We start from the raw sequence: 17,756 nt of genomic DNA, 5'->3' as shown, positions 1-17,756 counted from the left end.
AGGTTACTTACTGTAAAAACTGATGGTTAGTTTCCTGTCCATCATTAGCTAATTTTAGCCTCTTGGTAAGATGGCACAAGATTCATACAGCTGAACTCAGAACCTTAGAAGTCACTCAGCATTTTGTCCTTTTTCTACTCCAATTGCCTTCATTTCACTTTTTCTTCTTAAAAGACTTTGCTTCAGAATGGAAAACTCTTTCTAAAATATATAGCATTTATTGCCCTATCCACCATTAAATCAAAACCTGAGAGGCAATCCATGCCTAGTACTTTCTCCAAAGATAGTACAGTAAAGTCTTCATTGACTGGAGATGGTCAGATCATGTTGATGGAGTGTGTGTGTGTGTGTGTGTGTGTTTAATGTAACTGTCTTCCATTTTAACAGCTACATTTACTATAAAGAGAGTCTGTTAAGCTGGTGTCCTTGGCGCTCCTGTTCTTAGCTGAATATATACTGCAGACTCTCTGCAAAAGAAATCCAGAGCATATAAAACAGCTGAAAGTACCAATTTCACACAAACTAATTGGATCAGGTTCTACATTTTTAAATATATAATTTATTTCAACTTAGTACTATATAATCCTATAGAACTCGAGTTGATATCAACTATCTTGTTTCCAGTTTCCCTGCTGTGTTTTATACTAATGGACAATTAAATACTTTTGCTACTAAATCATGAATAGACTTTGATGAAAAGGAGTTCCAAGGCCACTAAATTGAGAGAATTTTTTATCTAGTATGTACAAGTGTAATACTGTCAGAGATTTTGTAGAGATAAAGCATGTACTATATTAAGAATATCAATACCCTAATGGTTCTTGGTGGGAACATTAGTTGGGCCCCTTTACTTGTAATACAATTATTTTAAGTAGTTGATTATTTTCTGTGAACATTTTATTGTGTCAATAGCTATCCCTCAGTATATGTGGTTCATTTGTACAGTTCATGACGGTGTTCCTCAGAAAATGAGGTGAATAATTATAAAGAAACCTGAGCAAATTTTATGAAAGCCAATAGATGCTTTTCTTAAAACTATTTTGGAACCAAGTCATCCTCAGAGCAGTGATGGAAAGTGCTAGAAAAAGTTGTAAAACTTCCATTATATGCTTTTTCTTTTCATAAAATCACCTAATTACTTAATTGGAAGTAGTTTAATATCTCATGAACGTTATGTTTTCCTTGAAAATAATTTAGTTTGTAATGCCATGTTCTCCGTGAATTCAAATCATGCACTGCATGCTTTTAAATGACTTGATGTCTTTGCAGATCTAATTTTGGTGTATTTGTATCTCAAATAATTCGCCAACTCAATATTTTGGCTTAGCAATCCAAATCAAATTGTGGTCCAAGTAGCAGGCACTCACATCGAATGTACAGAGACTTGACAAGCAATTAGCAATGAATATTTAAACGTCTTCATTACCCTTGCATGAGGAATGCAGATGGCATTTAGGGAGATGGCAACCAGAGGGCACTACTGTGAATTATGTTTCTATCAGTTGGTCACCTGACTATTGGAAGACTTTCTCTGGGCCCCATGCCACTCCTATACTTCTACTGTCTGGCTTAAAATAAAGGCATTCCAAATGTTGGAAAACAGGTTGCTTTCATGAAATTTCTCTGCACATTTTATGATTTGGTAAGACTGTCTCCAAGGATCCCGGCATATACCCCTGAGGCATACCAAACCCCAATGCCAAGACTGTATAGGGAATTCTAAGAATCAGAGTTCCTTCAAAAACCCTGCTGATCATTTGCTTCAATCCCCTCAGCATAATGTGCTGAATGTGCAAAGGTGAATAAATCAATGTTCTGTCCCTCCCAGAAGCTAATGTACTATATATGGCCCAAGAAAAAAATGTCTTTGAATAATTATAATTTCCAGATTGAGCTCTCATTATAAATTTCTTTTTTTAAGGAAAAAACAACACTGGAGAGTCTGACTCAGCAACTGGCAGTTAAACAGAATGAAGAAGCAAAATTTAGCCATGCCATGATGGATTTCAATATGAGTGGAGATTCTGATGGTTTGTGAAAATTGTTCATATATATTCCGATAAGTGTGCAGATGTGTCTATTTAGTGCCAGTTAAAACTACTAAAAAAGTATATAAGATGGCCACCTTATACCTGGTCATTAGAATAAGAGCTCTCATGTACTGAGCAGTTCCCACATGCCAAGCAATCTGCTGGGGGCTTTGCATAAATCATCTCATTAATTTCTAGCACAACCTGTGAGATAAATACTATTACAAATAAAGAGATTGGCCCCTGGGAATTTTGAATCATTTTTCCCCAAGATAACAGGGTTGTGAGTACCAGAGGCAGGTCTTAGATTCAAGATGGCATGATTCTGAAACAAGTACTCCCAACCACTGTCAATTTTATCTCTCACTTCCCTATTTCTTGTACCCAAAGCAAACTTCAGAAACTTGTGTCTATAAGCTCATTTTCAAGTTTTCATTTGTCAAACTCTGACCAAAATACAAGGCTAAGTGGACATTTTCAGGAGACAAGTGTCTCCTGAAATGTGTGTGTGTATATTTGCATTTTGGGACACTTCCCTCTTATACTGCCTACCATTCAGTCAAGTGTCCTCCCCTTTATAACCCAACTAGAATGCCAGCAACTCAGCCTCATGCTTTCTTCACATGCCTCGAGACTTCTGTTTTCTGCATCATCTCTGAACATTCTAAACATCCCCAATGACAACCAATTAAATTGACACGCTAATTTTAATAGCACAGCAAAGAGAGAAAAAGAAGAAAGTGCTATTCCTCTTACCTTGAGCTGCAGCTGGGAACCTCCGCCCAGTGTAAAGTGCCATATATGCATTTTGAGAACACTGTCCTCAGATTTGTTACTATGGTAGAGAAGGTCCCCTGCATATAGAAAAGAGTGCACCAGAGCAAAGGAAGGATACTTTAGGACGGAAGAGATGGCCTTGAGTTCTAGTCTGTCTGCTCTGTGCCTTGGGCCAATTCTACTTTTAAGTCTAGTTCTATACTAGCCAAGAAACTAGCCAAACTTGAGCATGTAGCCAGATAATCTTATCAAAACTGAATTTTGTTCAGTTGGATATCCAACCAAAGTCAGTGTTTTCCTGGCCTGTTGGATCCAAACATTTCCTTCTCCTTGTCTATCTCAGTTGGCTAAGATAAACGTGGCCTAAGTACAATATAAAGAGCTTGTTTAGCTTTGATGAAGTTGCATAATGTTCATTTTATTGCTTATGTTGCTGTAAGGTGTAAGAACAAGAAAAAGCAGATGTGCAAATGATCATTCGCTAGTTACAAACCCATTTCAGAAAGATGTTGCCATATATTAGCACTCATTTTTGTCAATAAAAAGACAATTACTGGTAATAACACATTTCATAAATTTTAAGTTGTATTAGCATGATAAAATATACCCATAGCAATCAGCATTAAAACATCAAAATTTTGTTGCTGTTATTTGTTAAATTCAGTCATGCTTGTATGCAAAATATTTTCCAATCTTCATCAGACCAAAGAGCATACCATGAATGAGAAATAATGAGAAACTCCACCACCAGGTATGCTGTGTTTTTGCTTGCTACTCTAGAGGTCTTCAAGTCTGGGTAATTTTGGTTGATTCCTATTCCTTCTAATTGAGAAAAGAGAGGAAGAGGAGTATGAAGGAAGAAAAAAATAAAAAACAGTGCTTTTATTAAAGATAAAAGTTCTGGAAATACCCAAATTATTTTAAAATTTTATATGCTACCAAAATACGTTCTGCCATATTTTCTAATGATAACCCTGGAAAACTTAGTATCACATTTCTGTGTTTCCTTCTGCTTCTCCTGATGTTCTTTGCCTGAACTCGAGTATCTCTGGAAGCTGTTTAATCTGGTGAAACTATTCCACAAAGTCACATGACCCCTAGAGGAGTGAGGGCAGCTCCCAAGGGTTCTACCGTGGCTCTTGGTTATGTTTTATCACCATGAGTCTTGCTGACTGGAATGGAACTTTCAGTGGATCTCTTTGGGTAACTTTAGACATGAGGGAGAAAATTCAGGGGAATGAATATAATATTTGTTTCACCATAAATATTGTGGCTGTGGACTTTTAAAGAAACCATAGTAGTGTAACTGTTCTTTTTTTTTCCCCTACCATTTTCAAAGATCTTCTGGGGAGCAGGCTATCATTAATTCATCAGCGTATTTCATTTATTTATTAGCACAAAATTGCAAAGAAAAGCCAAACTCATTGCAGAAAAATTTCTATATTGTATTTTAACCTCAAATTTTTATTTAGCTGCATTTTTATTTATATCACCTCGGAGAGAGGCAAAGGGCATGGCTACTGTGTGTTCCGACCGTCTTTAGGTAGCGGGGACACATCCTTACCTATGGTCATCCATCGTGCCAAATAGATTAGTGTTTCACAATTTTGTGAGCTGCTTCACCTATTTAATATTTCCATGGTAACAGCATGCCTATTGGTATGCCCCAACTATTCTCTTTCCAATTTGCATCAAAGATTATATATTCAAGTTTCTTGTGTCCTCTTGAAAGTAAATGGTGAAACAGTCCATAGTCCCTCGAAAAAAGGAAAAATGTATGAGAAATGGATTAAAAATACAGATATGCCAATTGTGACTACAGGGCCTATCACAGAAACTTCATGCACAAGCATCTGTCTCAAGGACTGGAAGTACAATTATCAGATGTACTTTTTTTAGTCATATTGTAATAGACTAGAATAGATATTTTACTAGACAAACATTCAATAGCTGTACAAAGAAGAGAATTACCAAAGGTCTTAACACTCACACAAAGCAATGTTCCCTGTTTTTAGGAAGTGCTGGAGTCTCAGAATCAAGAATTTATAGAGAATCCAGAGGGCGTGGGAGCAATGAACCCCATATAAAACGTCCAATGAACGCCTTCATGGTGTGGGCTAAAGATGAACGAAGGAAAATCCTTCAAGCCTTTCCCGACATGCACAACTCCAACATCAGCAAGATATTGGGTAAGAAACGTGTTAATTGTTATGTGATTTGTGGACTAAATGTACAGCTCTGTTTTCTGCAGTTGTGGAAAGGTACTGGGCTTTGGAGGCTGGGCAGTTCCTGTGATGTGCTTATCTGAAAAAATCAGCATCATTAATTGAGGCTTTTCTTCTGATGACAAAGCATTTCATGTTCATTGAGAAATGTGCCCAGTTTTTATAGCTCATTTAGTTGTGTGTCTCCATACTAATCGTTGTAATATTTTCTCTTCTTTAAGATCTAGAAATATTTCGTACCAAGACTAAGAAAAAAGTTCTTTTCCTGTGAGCCACTTGATAATGGGATTGACCATTATTTGTTGTTTTCCTTTGAACTACAGAATTCTTCGCGTGGTAGGGATGGAGGTATAGGTGATGTTTGTTCCGGTACTATAACTGAAAATCAGTGTAGATTGTCAGGACACAAGAAGATGGGGCATGTGGTGCAATTTTTAATTTACACTTTCTGCAGCCTTTTAAGCAGATTTTCAGCATCTTTTAAAAAGGGACTTTTCCTGCTATTGCAGCTTTCAGCTTAACAGATAAAGTACATATTTGACTTACGTACGTACATACTGAAGTACACAGAAGAGATGGTGAGAGGTAAGGGTAGTGGTTGTAAAGAGACCTACTATATACCAGTTTAAATCCCAGAAAAAGGAAGGGAAGATTCCACTTGACATCTTCATCGTCTTCTTCATCTTCAGATGGTGTGGTGGCCAGCTACCGGATAACCTAAGCAAATTTTGATTATTTATTCTCTGACTTCTAAGAGCTAAACAACAAAAAAAGAATAGGAACACTAACTCTGAATTTGGGCTTCAACAAATAAGTAACATTTTCCCAAGTTATTAAAGCTTTACTAAAAATCCATAATGCACTTGGAATTACATGTACTTAGTGCAAGTAGGTGTTCCGCTTGTTCCTTTACATTAAGGAACTGATCATCCAAAAGTAGTTACTAAACATACACATGTGTTTTTATGCTCCCATATCCTCAAATGCTCATATCACTGGCTGGGCGTAGATGCTACCCAGTCCGCAGCATGCATTTGTAACGAGACCAAAACAAACAAACAAAAACCATTAACCGCTTGAACTTATGGCTTGGTTTTCATCTAAAATGATTTTGAGATCTTTAAATGAATGTTATCTCAAAAGATAAGAGTGTGAAGCCTAGAAAAAGTGAATATGGATAAAGGAAATGCACATTTTTTACACCTCTACTATTTCCAATCTATTTTTCCTTTTTATGAGCATACTTTACCTTCCATGTGAAATTTCCCTTTTATTTTTGAAAAATATCGTACCTGTTCCATTTGGAAAAACTCTAGAAAAGAATAAAATACTTTACATAAGCATATTCTGTATCTTAATGTATCAGTTATCACAAAATTAGAAATCCCAAACAATGACAATGAAAAAACAAACTGAATACTAAGATTGTTCAAACTGTCTGTATATCATTCGATTCCTGTGTGTGAATACTGGAAAAGTGATACTCACTGATTAAAACTTTATCCTAAGTATCAGGGAAATATCAGTTTTGATGATGTGAAATACTTCAGGAAATGCAGCAAAAGATTTTATGGGAAAGACGTGACTAGCTACAAGCATTTCTTTCTGGTTCGAAGGAAAGAATATTAGAATGACCATATGATTATACCGTTAGGGCCAACATGAAAAAGAGTGCTGTCTAATTTTAGACCTTTCAATAGAATAGTGTTCATTGAAGATATAGCAGGGGAAAAAAACCACTGAGAGTTTGGGATCTCAATATTTGGTCATAGCTTCAAATAAATAAGTGATCTTCAAATATCCACAAGATCATTCTAACTGGCCCATTTCATATAAAAGTACAAAGAAAGCTTGATGTTTTCCTCTTTACTGATTGTTTTGGGTAACAGCCTCCGACAGCATGCCGCTAATTCATTCTGCTTAAAACAGGCGCTTGAGCTGGGTTGACATTTTACGTAGTCTCTGGGGATCCTAGTTGACATTTTAAAGGGCTTCTAAGCATTTTATAATACCCTAAAATCTGGTTTTAATAAGCCATTCTGCTGAAATTGTTAACATAAGGAATCACCTTTTACTGTTTGGCGCTAGATCAGGGGATGGGGGACATCTTTTTCTGATTAGATATACAGTAGTTGGAGTAAACTGTGCAAATTCATTACAGACCCCGTGGAGACGACAGTGCTGCTCAGCTCAAACTCCTCATTTTTATTGTATTGCCAGATTAGAAAGGAAAAGAGTACTCTCAAGACTGGGTTTTGTTTTTCTTATTTTGAACATCAGATTTTTTTTATTGAATCTTCCTCTTTGTCATCAGGGGGAATACCCAAATGTCCTTCTCCGTTTTCCATTGTAAAAGGCCAGTCTTTTGAAAAATGCAGGGAACTTACTCCCTGTACATGGTCCAGGGTAAGCAACCTGCCCCACCCTGATCAAGCAGATGCTTCCGTCTCTTTTGGAGAGACCTCAAATGCTCATCTGCTGTGTCTCGGGGTTCACATCGTAGCTACATACAGTGGGTGCGCTACCTGCAAAGCCATTAAAACCAAACCAAACTTGTCATTTGGTTTAACACTATTCAAGAGTTACTATTAAAGAATGAAAACTGTAGTTGCCACCAAATGGAAACACTGTTTTTCTGCACTGTCATAAAACGCAATAGTCAGCCATTTTGCCAACTATAGACAGTGCTTAGGCTACCTTAATTCTTCATTTTAAAAAGACCTATGATATGGCCATCTTTTAAAATGTAATTTAGGATTCAGTGATTGTTCCAGAAAAATTATATTATCAAGTGTCTAAATAGTCTGTGATTCCAGTTCATGCCAGATTTAGAAGCCAACTTGTCTGAGAATTTATACATCTTTTATTATATATGTATCTTTATTTTTATCTTTGCATAAATATACATTTTATTTATCATATGTATGTGTGTGTGTGTGTATCCCTTTTTCCTCTGCATTTCAGCCAGATCACTTTTTTTAAGTTCCTCTAATACCCCTTCCCGCTTGACCATTCTATTCTTCCTCCATAGAGAACTCTCCCTTTCTGATTCCTACAGGAGTCATTTCCACAGCAAAGCCTTCCTGACCTACAAAAGATTGATCCCAGCTCCTTATCATGGTCTCATAGCTTCCTGTACATTCCACCATTGTAATTAAAATAATAAATTTTTTAATTAGCTGCTTAATGTATTTCCTCTCCACTGGAATATGAGCCTCAAGAAGATAAGGAACATAATGATTCACCACTGCATATCCAGGAATTAATACAGCCTGATGCACATAGTAGGAAATCTAAAAAGAGCTATCACATTCTGAGGCAGGTTACTATGAGGCATAAACATTCCTTTTCCTTAGAGAAATGTATTCTTTTGGAGCTTATGGAACATTTAGACTCAGAGAAGAACGCTTAGCAATTCCCATTCTAATTGAGAATGCTGTTTTCTTTGTTCTATCTAATGATAAAGATAGGGAATTTTAAAGTCAACCATCACAGGTCCTTTTTTCAATGTATTTCTTTAATTCTTAAGTAAATTATTTCTGATCAGCTCACTTTTGCACTCCCTGATCTGAGGTTCAAAATCCTGTTGTCCATACTTGTAAGAAACTTCCCAAAAAGAATTGATCTGTTTCAATAGCATTATAGCTGTATCTGTACTTATGCTTATCCTGAGAATAACATAATGGCTTCCAGTACCTCGAGAGAATAATGTTGGGCAACATAGAGTTTGAGATTGTACCTACAAATTATTGGTTGCAGCTATTTAAACACAAGTTTGAGAAAGGAGTAGAAAAACAAACTCTATTATTTGAACTGTAACCTGGATTTCTGTGGTAAATAGAATAAAATCATATTGGCTGTCTAGATAGGAAAAAAATCTGTTCATAAATTTTTGCAACGTCTACATGGATATACCCACCCCGACAACATCTTTTCCGATAGGAAAGAATTCTAAGGGAAGAGTATCATCCCTTTTACCATATTCCTTTAATGTATGTAACAGCCCATATTGAGGAATTGTCTGCATTTGTAGGGAAGAACTGTTCATCAGTGAGTTATTTGCATTTGAGATATGGAATTATGGTTGAGTAATGAACCCATTTGAAAGCCTTAAGATCTTGCTTAGATGACTTTGGAAGGCAGGTAAAGGCTTCCGTACCAAAACATATTTGGTAGAGAACTACCAAAGGAACTGGAAATACAGTTTTTTGTACATCTGGGTAGAGTTGAGCTGATTACTTGCTGATAAACACACTTCATCTGCAAATAGATTCTCCTCACATACTTAATAAAAAGTAAACATTATTACCATTACTTCTTTTACTACTACATATAGCCACAGTAATAGAACCAAAGCTTTAAATCACATTTATTTTGAGAATTAGCATAACTATTTCTTAATTAAGCTGCAAACATTTTTTTTTTTTTTTTTTTTTTGTGATCCTAGTTGAATCCAAACCAAAACCAAAAGTGAAAAGAAGGAAAAAACCAGTTTGGATTACCAATTTGGATTAATATTAATGCATACTATATTGCAAGAAATGACATCTTTATATATTATTGAAAGTGATTTATTAAAAGAAAAATCTTATCCCATACATACGTACTCTTCTAATTCTGACCACCACTAGGTAGCAGGTGGGTATAGGTATCTAAAAACATACATTGCAGCATATTTGGGTTCGATGCAATTGAAGTTTGAGTCATAGATTTGCAATGTAATAGTTGTATGACCTTAGGTAAGTTACTTCATCTGTTTGAACTTCAGTTTTCTCATCTATGGATATAGGTCTAAATGCTAAAACTACCTTACAGGATTCCAGTGAAAGGTAAAATGAGACAACTTATGTAAAGTTTTTAGCACAATATGTAGCACACAGTAGTTACCCAATGCATGTTCATTAATATAATTTTTTGTAATTAAAGTTTTAAATTTTAAACTTTTAATGAAATGAATTTTTAAGTGCAATCATTCATGAAAGCATACTTCAACAGTTTTAGGAGAATTATATGTAATATATGTTAGAAACCCTAGTAGTAAGTAATGTGCCCCCACATAAAAATACTCAGTAACAAGATAATTAGCCACAGATTGAAAATGTGTAAAAAGTTTTTGCATAACTTTTCAGTTCACAGTTGAATTATATCATGGTCTAATGTGGAAATGAAAGGTATATTCTTTAAATTATCTATGAGCTTTTAAATATATAATATACACGGTTGGCTAAATTGTTAATTCAGGCCAGACCAAAAAAAAAAAAAAAGAGATTGCCCCACCTTTGTATCTTTGGGTACATAGTTTCCTTAAGGACACAGCCAGCAACACCTCTGTTCTTGTGGGATCTCACCTCATGAGTCGTAATTCACTAATCAAACACATTTTTATGTATTTCTGGGTTTGGGCCAGCATTTTTACTTTAGATTTTCTTGTTCTCAGTGATATCTTCTTAGGAACCTCAGCAGCTGTGCAAATTGCAATCCTAACCTTCTTTTTCTCCTAGGATCTCGCTGGAAAGCTATGACGAACCTAGAGAAACAGCCATATTACGAGGAGCAAGCCCGTCTCAGCAAGCAGCACCTGGAGAAGTACCCCGACTACAAGTACAAGCCCAGGCCGAAGCGCACCTGCCTCGTGGATGGCAAAAAGCTGCGCATCGGTGAATACAAGGCAATCATGCGGAACAGGCGGCAGGAAATGCGACAGTACTTCAACGTTGGGTATGGACCTTTCAGTCGTTTTTCATGGGGGGCGCTTCTTGTTACACTTAACGGGATGTCAGACATATTTGTTTTGCTGCGAGGCAGCATTTTGAAAAAGAACCTGAACTTAGTTATTTTCAGAGTCTAGACTGCCCCCCACATGGTCCTGAAAAAGAATACCTCCATATGAAGTGACTCCAAGTGCCTCCAGCGTTGGCTCTCCCTTGAGCTTTCCTAACAACTGGCTTGAAGAGAAACTGTCTGAAAGTAAATCGTTTTGAAGTTCGTTATTAAAAACTGAGACGTAGTATCGGTTCTTTTCCTTGTTAGTGTTCATTACTTCCAAGGCGCCACATTGACAAGTTCCACACAATCCTTGTTTGAGAGAATACGACACGAAAATGATTTCAAAAGAAACACTTGCTTGGAATATAGAGGGATTTCTGGGCGATCAAGGCACACGTGTGGCCTCTGTAGATCACGGAAAGTGGAGATTCTGTTTAGGGCACGGCGAGGTTGTGAGCGGGAAAGCTCTCTTCTGAATTAGGAACGTAGCTCCCAGGAGGTTTTCCCCGGCTTCCTACGGCGAGGCAGGCTACGGTGGCCTATTGAGCTGCCTGCAACTTCATTGCTTCTGCAGAAGTTTCTCAGAAAGCAAAGAAATAAAGTTGCTCATATCTGGAACAGAAGTTAGTAAGATCCCGAGGGCTGCTTAGAATAATAAATACTGTTCTGAAAATGGCCAGAGGATACCTTCAAAAGAAACTTTTAAAGTCTGCCCTATCCTCTTCCCTGGAAAGAGTCTGTCAGCTTAGACCAGTGGCCTGTGATTTATATCTCAGTGCATGACTCTTCTCAAAGCTGAGCACAAAACCCAACCCTGACGATATAGTAAACATATGAATGAATGAATAAAAGAAGGCCTAAGTGAACATCGTCTATTAATCCCTTCCCACTGGGACCAGCTACAGAATTTGTGGAGTCCAGTGTACAATGAGCATGTGAGGTTCCTGTTAAAAAGTTAAGAATTTCAAGACTACGGCAGCAGAACTTGAAACCAAGCACAGGGTCTTTCTAAGCCCAGGGCCTTGTAGAGCTGCCGAGCTGTACGCCCTGCTTCCTATCCCCCCAGCTACTGCAGGGACCAGGTGGATAATGTGATACTGTTCAGTTCTGGTGAGTTCTGAGCAATAAGGTTTTATTTTGAGAACTCTAATATTTTAGGGTTTTTTTCCCATTAAAATTGCATTATCGTTAGTTTAATTATTTCTAAAAACTTGGGATGTTATAGTGAAGGAAACATGAACTTGGGGTCAAGTTCTTCTGCTTAATCTTTCTGCACCTCAAGTTTGGTTTTTTCCCCATAAAATAAGATAGTAATAAGACAGTTATTTTAAGAATCAAATAGGTAACACATGTAAGTGCCTTGTAATCTGTCAAGCACTATACAGAAGTAAGGTATTGAAATCACACGCGGATGCAATTTTTTAAATGTTGGGCAATAGGATGAGAATCACTATTTTAGAATTGGACAAGCTGAGCAGATTCGTTGTATAATAAGGCATGCATCTAAGTATTCCCCTCACCCACGGTCTTTTTTTTTTTTTTTTTGGTTGGGGGGCAATTCCTGTCTGCAGGCAACAAGCACAGATCCCCATCGCCACTGCTGGTGTTGTGTACCCTGGAGCCATCGCCATGGCCGGAATGCCCTCCCCTCACCTGCCCTCGGAGCACTCGAGCGTGTCCAGCAGCCCAGAGCCTGGGATGCCTGTTATCCAGAGCACTTACGGCGTGAAAGGAGAGGAGCCACATATCAAAGAAGAGATGCAGGCTGAGGACATCAACGGAGAAATTTATGATGAGTTCGATGAGGAAGAGGATGATCCGGATGTAGATTATGGGAGTGACAGTGAAAACCATATTGCAGGACAAGCCAACTGATAAGGGTCAAAAGATTGTTGTGACCTTAGGACTTAAAGAAGCCCTAGCTGGTTCATCCTTACCAGTGGCCAAGCACATTAACTTTCTCATACACTGACTGTTACTTTAACTGTTAGTCTTAAATAGTTGGGACATCAGCTGACTAATAGACCTCAGCCTCAAAAGGCTTGGAAAGGAAAAAAAAAAAAAATACAAGCAAACAACAATATCAACAACAAGAGATTGAAATAAGCTATGGGTAAAATAATGCCAGTAATTCAGCTGCTACATCCAAGCACTGAAGTCTTACCCGTCAACTTTTTTTTTTTAATAAACTTTATGGCTGTTTGTTCTACAATGTTCTAGAAATTCTCACTCAGGTACACAGTGCCAACAAGTGGCTTGTGAATGTGTTTTGTTGTTTTGTGCTACAATTTTTAAAAAGAAATAAGTTTTGTTTTGTTTTTTGGGGTTTCTGGGATTTTCCTTTCCTTTTTCTTTCTTTCTTTTTTTTTTTTTTTTTTGTAATGCACCTGACAGAAAAAAAGAAAGATGAATTTCTCTTTACTTCTCTCCACCTTCTCCATCTCTATACTTTAAAGATGGAAGTCTGTGCATGGGGGGGAAGAGGGAAAAAGAGCCTGTTTTTGACTTCCTTGCTATCCACCACAAAGTAAGCAATTATTTTCTTCAGAGGACTTTCTTTATCTATTGCACACCACACTACATCTTTGAGCAAGTGCCAAATTTGTACTGAAGTGTTGACCCAGTTCCTTTTTTTTTTCCTTTCCTTTTTCCTGTTCCTTCTTAAGTTAGGACAGTGTTATATCTTAGACAATCCCTTGAAAAACCTGAAATACCAGCAGCTGGTGAGATTTGACTTTTTTTTTTAAATGGAAACTGTAGGTGCTGTTCTCAGGTGAAAAGAGAGAGAGAGAGAGACATAAGAAATTTAGAGAAAAAAATATTTTCTGATCTTGGATTTTTGTGTGTATGTATGTGTGTGATTATGGTACTAATAGGAATAACATTGAACCATTGTGAGTTAGACCCACATCTGGGGATGAAATCCCACATCCTCCTAAGTGACTGGTCTGGAAGCAACCTTGACCTTGACTTTGCACTTCAAATGACAACCAAGATAGGGCTCAGAAATTATATTTTTAAATTTCTAATACAATTATTATTGGATGGATCAGGCAGCCCTGTGTAATCGAGGTGTGCATGTATAACATGGAAGCTACTAGCAAACTGTTCCCAGATGTCCCTTTTTCCTGGTCAGTTGGTTCCACTAATGTTTGCTACTTAATGATTTCTGTTTGTTTTTCCTATTGATAACTTCGAGCAAAACAATCATTGTTTTCCTTGACTATATTTGGCCATTTTCCAGAAACACAGAATTAGCTTATTTCTTCAACATTCCATCCTTTCCTGATCAGGAAATGGAACTGATGATTTTATAAGGTATTTTTCATCTCTCCTTGAAATGAGGCAGAGGCCATTTGCATTTCACAATTATGGGCCATGTGCATCCCATACCATAAAAAGCAGGATAAAAGTCATTGCAGCCCAACAAAATGGAGCCTGGCTGAACCCAGTGATCCTCGCCACCACTCTTCCCTCGCCGTAAGATGAATCCACCGAAGTCCAGTTTTTGGTTCCAGTAAAATATGTGCATAGAGCAACAACTGACGGTGACAGAACTGCTTATTTAGATTTTGCCAGCCAAATGCCAAGGCAGTTATAAGGCTTGTACAAATAAATGCAAAACCATTTAAAGTCCATTGCCATTATTTGTGCTGAAGCATCAGACGGTAAATACTCCAACCAGTAGCTTGGATGTGCTATGGTTTTCACTCCTGTCATCATTTTCCTATCCCACCCCTCAAACCTGACCCACAAGTTTGATTTTTACATATAAATAAGAAAAAAAATCCTTTTTATTTTTCTCTCTCTCAAAAGACTTGCTCTGGGGTTTTGCTTGGAGGAGCTGATCATATCCTGCATGTCAGAGATTTTGTTTTGTTTTTCTGTTTGTTTTTGATGACTGTATTTTCATTTGAACTGCCTCTTTTGCTAGTGTTGTAATGATGATGATGATAAAATAATAATAATAATAGTAATAATAATAATAATGGTCAGCTGTTCCCAGATTAGTAAGTTATGTATAATTTATTTCTCCCTCTCTATTTTATTCTCCTCTGATTTGGAAGTGCAGCCAATAAGCTGTTAGATATTTAAAACAAATTTCCATCTTCCAACTCATATATATATATATATATTTATACACACACACACACACACACACACACACACACACACATTCACCCACACAGTTTTACTTCTCCTTCAATAAGTTTTCTCCTTTTTAAAAATTTGGCCCCAACAATGTCAAGTTCTGGTGTTTCATACAAAGGAGTGAATAGGAGGGTCATGTTCAATCTTAATTAACTTATGCTCTCATCACTCATTTAGTTATTTAATTGCCACAGTCATCTAGAGCCAATTTTTTTTTGTTGTTTTTGTTTGTTGTTTTTAAGCACTCTGGATAAGGAAAAAAAATAGACACTCGTTTTATATCGTTATTATGTACAATGTGAAAACAGATTTTTAAAAATTTGTTCTTCGTCTTTGTTAACAAATTCTTTCTGACTTATGTGGGTTCACCTCTCACGTTTGCTGGATACTTATTTTACACCACGTTATAAAGATGCTTTGTTTTCATTTCATGACTTTGGGCTACAAGAATACTTTGTTTTAGCTCCAGGTAGATGCCACGGAGGGCAATCACAGCTGAAACCGATTCTAACACACTTATCAGTGAATTGACAAAACACTTCTGTTTGGTCTTTTTTTGTTTGTTCTTTATTTTGTTTTATTTGAAGGGGAAAACAAAATTGTTAATGGTGACCTTTAACTGCTGAAATTCAGAAGTTAATTTTATTTAGTCAGATTTATATCAGAGGGGCTACACCGTGCGTGGATTAAAACAGAGTCCAGAGCCCAGCGTTCTGTTCTCGTGTTCTGACATAGAATTCACTGGGTATCGCAATTTCTTTGCCTTAGTTTTCCCCAAAAGAAAACAACGACAAAAAAATTATATTGATGTTTAAAGTGCTTTGAAGTCATCTGATAAAAGGTGCTATGAATAGCAACTTACTGTGTTAACACATTGCCTTTTTGGCATTCGATTGGTTTATCATTTTTGTAAAGGATCCTAAAACCTTGTATTCTTCTCTGTGCCCCATGATGATCAAAAAAGCTAAGGTAGAGGAGATGAGAGTAAGATCAAACTGAAATGAAGATAACATTTCCTTCCTCTATCCTTTCCTACCTCCCCGTTCACATATCCCTCTGTCTCTTTCCCTCTCTCTCTCTCATGCATACACACGCATAAACACGCATGCATACACGCACACACGCACACACTCATCCCAGTACTGAGGAATAATATTGACTGAACTCTCATTTTATGGCTATTGTAATCAGTTCCTCCAAAAATAGTCATGTTTAAATATGAATCTAAGAGAACATCACTGGAGAAAATAGGTTAAAGTTGCTCATTTACAAGTTACTAATAATTTGGCTAGTTACTGCAACCGGATAAAATACAAAACTGTTCTTCAGTACGTTTATACCTAAATTAGTTAAGTCAATTTTTAACATTTATTTGGCATCTGCATTTAAAAGTTAACCATGTATAAAATCCCTCCCAAAGAACATAATTATTATTGAAACCAAATCCTCTTATAAGGAACGAATATAAAAGAGTTTTCTTTGATGAAATTATTTCATAGATTTGATTTCGGAGTAGACTTTTACCTTAATTCATTTAAAGAAAATTATCTTTAACTATTTTGTGGTCCCAATTTCAGATATTTTCTTAATCCAGAAGTTGTTACTGTTCCCAGAGGAAATCTCTTTTATCACATTTAAAACATCAAAAAATAATTTTCATTCATTCTAATGGGTAAATTATTGAATTGTAATAAACAACTGTATATTTACAAACAGGTTTATAAAATATTTGTCTATCAAGTTAATAGTAAAATAAAAATTATGGGGTCTGCAAGGAAAATTATGAAGCCCACTTAAAGTGGTTCAGATATCTCTTCTAGGGCATAAATTTTTGTTTAGACAGGCTTTTACAGTATTTAATTTTAAAGCTTCCTATAACTATCAGTTTCCCAAGTTGAAGATGATGTTGTGTTAAGTTTTCTACTGATTGATTCCTGTCCTTCCCAGTGTTTCTGTCACTGGTTCACTAAAACAGTATTTATACAGCTCCACTGGCTCTAAAGCTCTTAGTCCTTCTAACATTTTGGATTTTATGAGTAAAAATGGGAAAAAAGTAGAAAAGAGACAATCAAATGCCTGGAGCTTAAAACAAAGTATGTGCAACCTACCATCTCACTTGAAATTTAATAAAATAAATAATTATGTAAATATAACATAGAGTTATAGATTTATATTTTGTTCATAACACATAGTGTAATATAAGTTGTATATTTTCATGTTTTTGGTTTTATGTTACCATTCATGCCACAATAAAAATAAAACAGGAGCTTATGTACTCTTAAAAAAAAAGATGTGGGTTGCCACCAACCTGTTTTTTTGTTTGTTTTTTGTTTTTTGTTTTTGCATTCTCTTTTTTCAGTATTACTGCCATGCAAGGCACCAATAAAAACAGCAAATGTGTTCTTTACTTATACTGTGTTTCTTTTCACAATTCTTGTTATGAAGGTATAATCTTTAGCTTTATTATGGAAAGAGTAAAAGTAAGGAAAATAATTTAGTTTTCAATATAATAACTCCACTTCCTGAAGTGGACTTTGAACTGAGAGCTAAGGATTTAATTCTTAGCAGTGGACATTGCAAGAAGGACCACCAGACCTTATAATGTGTCTCATCATACAGGGATCTAGCTTCACTGTAATGTCAAAAGATATCGCTCTCATATGTAATCGAGTCTAATACTCTGTAAAATCCTTCAACCTGAAGCACTTTTAATGTTCTTTTCCTAAGTTTGATGCTATCATTGGGGCAGGGTTTCTACACTTTAAAATTATATTTTATCCTATTGTTTGTATAGAAAAAATGTAAA

The 17,756-nt window shown here is 36.3% G+C and overlaps 1 protein-coding gene across 39 annotated transcripts in view; it reads left to right on the top strand.

Annotated features, from left to right (window-relative positions):
* SOX5 (SRY-box transcription factor 5) overlaps positions 1-17,357 on the top strand; it is a 964,448-nt gene extending 947,091 nt beyond the window's left edge. For all 39 annotated transcript variants that reach the window (XM_048216852.2, XM_044385168.3, XM_057303269.1 and 36 more), the window contains 4 exons: positions 1,922-2,030; positions 4,823-4,996; positions 10,534-10,750; positions 12,370-17,357. In XM_048216852.2, the coding sequence (XP_048072809.1) occupies positions 1,922-2,030; positions 4,823-4,996; positions 10,534-10,750; positions 12,370-12,673 (804 nt within the window). In that variant the 3' untranslated portion in view covers positions 12,674-17,357. The remainder of the gene's footprint in view (positions 1-1,921; positions 2,031-4,822; positions 4,997-10,533; positions 10,751-12,369) is intronic.
* Positions 17,358-17,756: the final 399 nt, after the last annotated feature.

The sequence above is a fragment of the Ursus arctos genome, unplaced genomic scaffold, assembly GCF_023065955.2.
Source record: "Ursus arctos isolate Adak ecotype North America unplaced genomic scaffold, UrsArc2.0 scaffold_26, whole genome shotgun sequence".
NCBI classification, from domain to species: domain Eukaryota; kingdom Metazoa; phylum Chordata; class Mammalia; order Carnivora; family Ursidae; genus Ursus; species Ursus arctos.
Note: the sequence above shows the minus strand (reverse complement) of the source record. Positions and strands in the feature narration are given on the sequence as shown.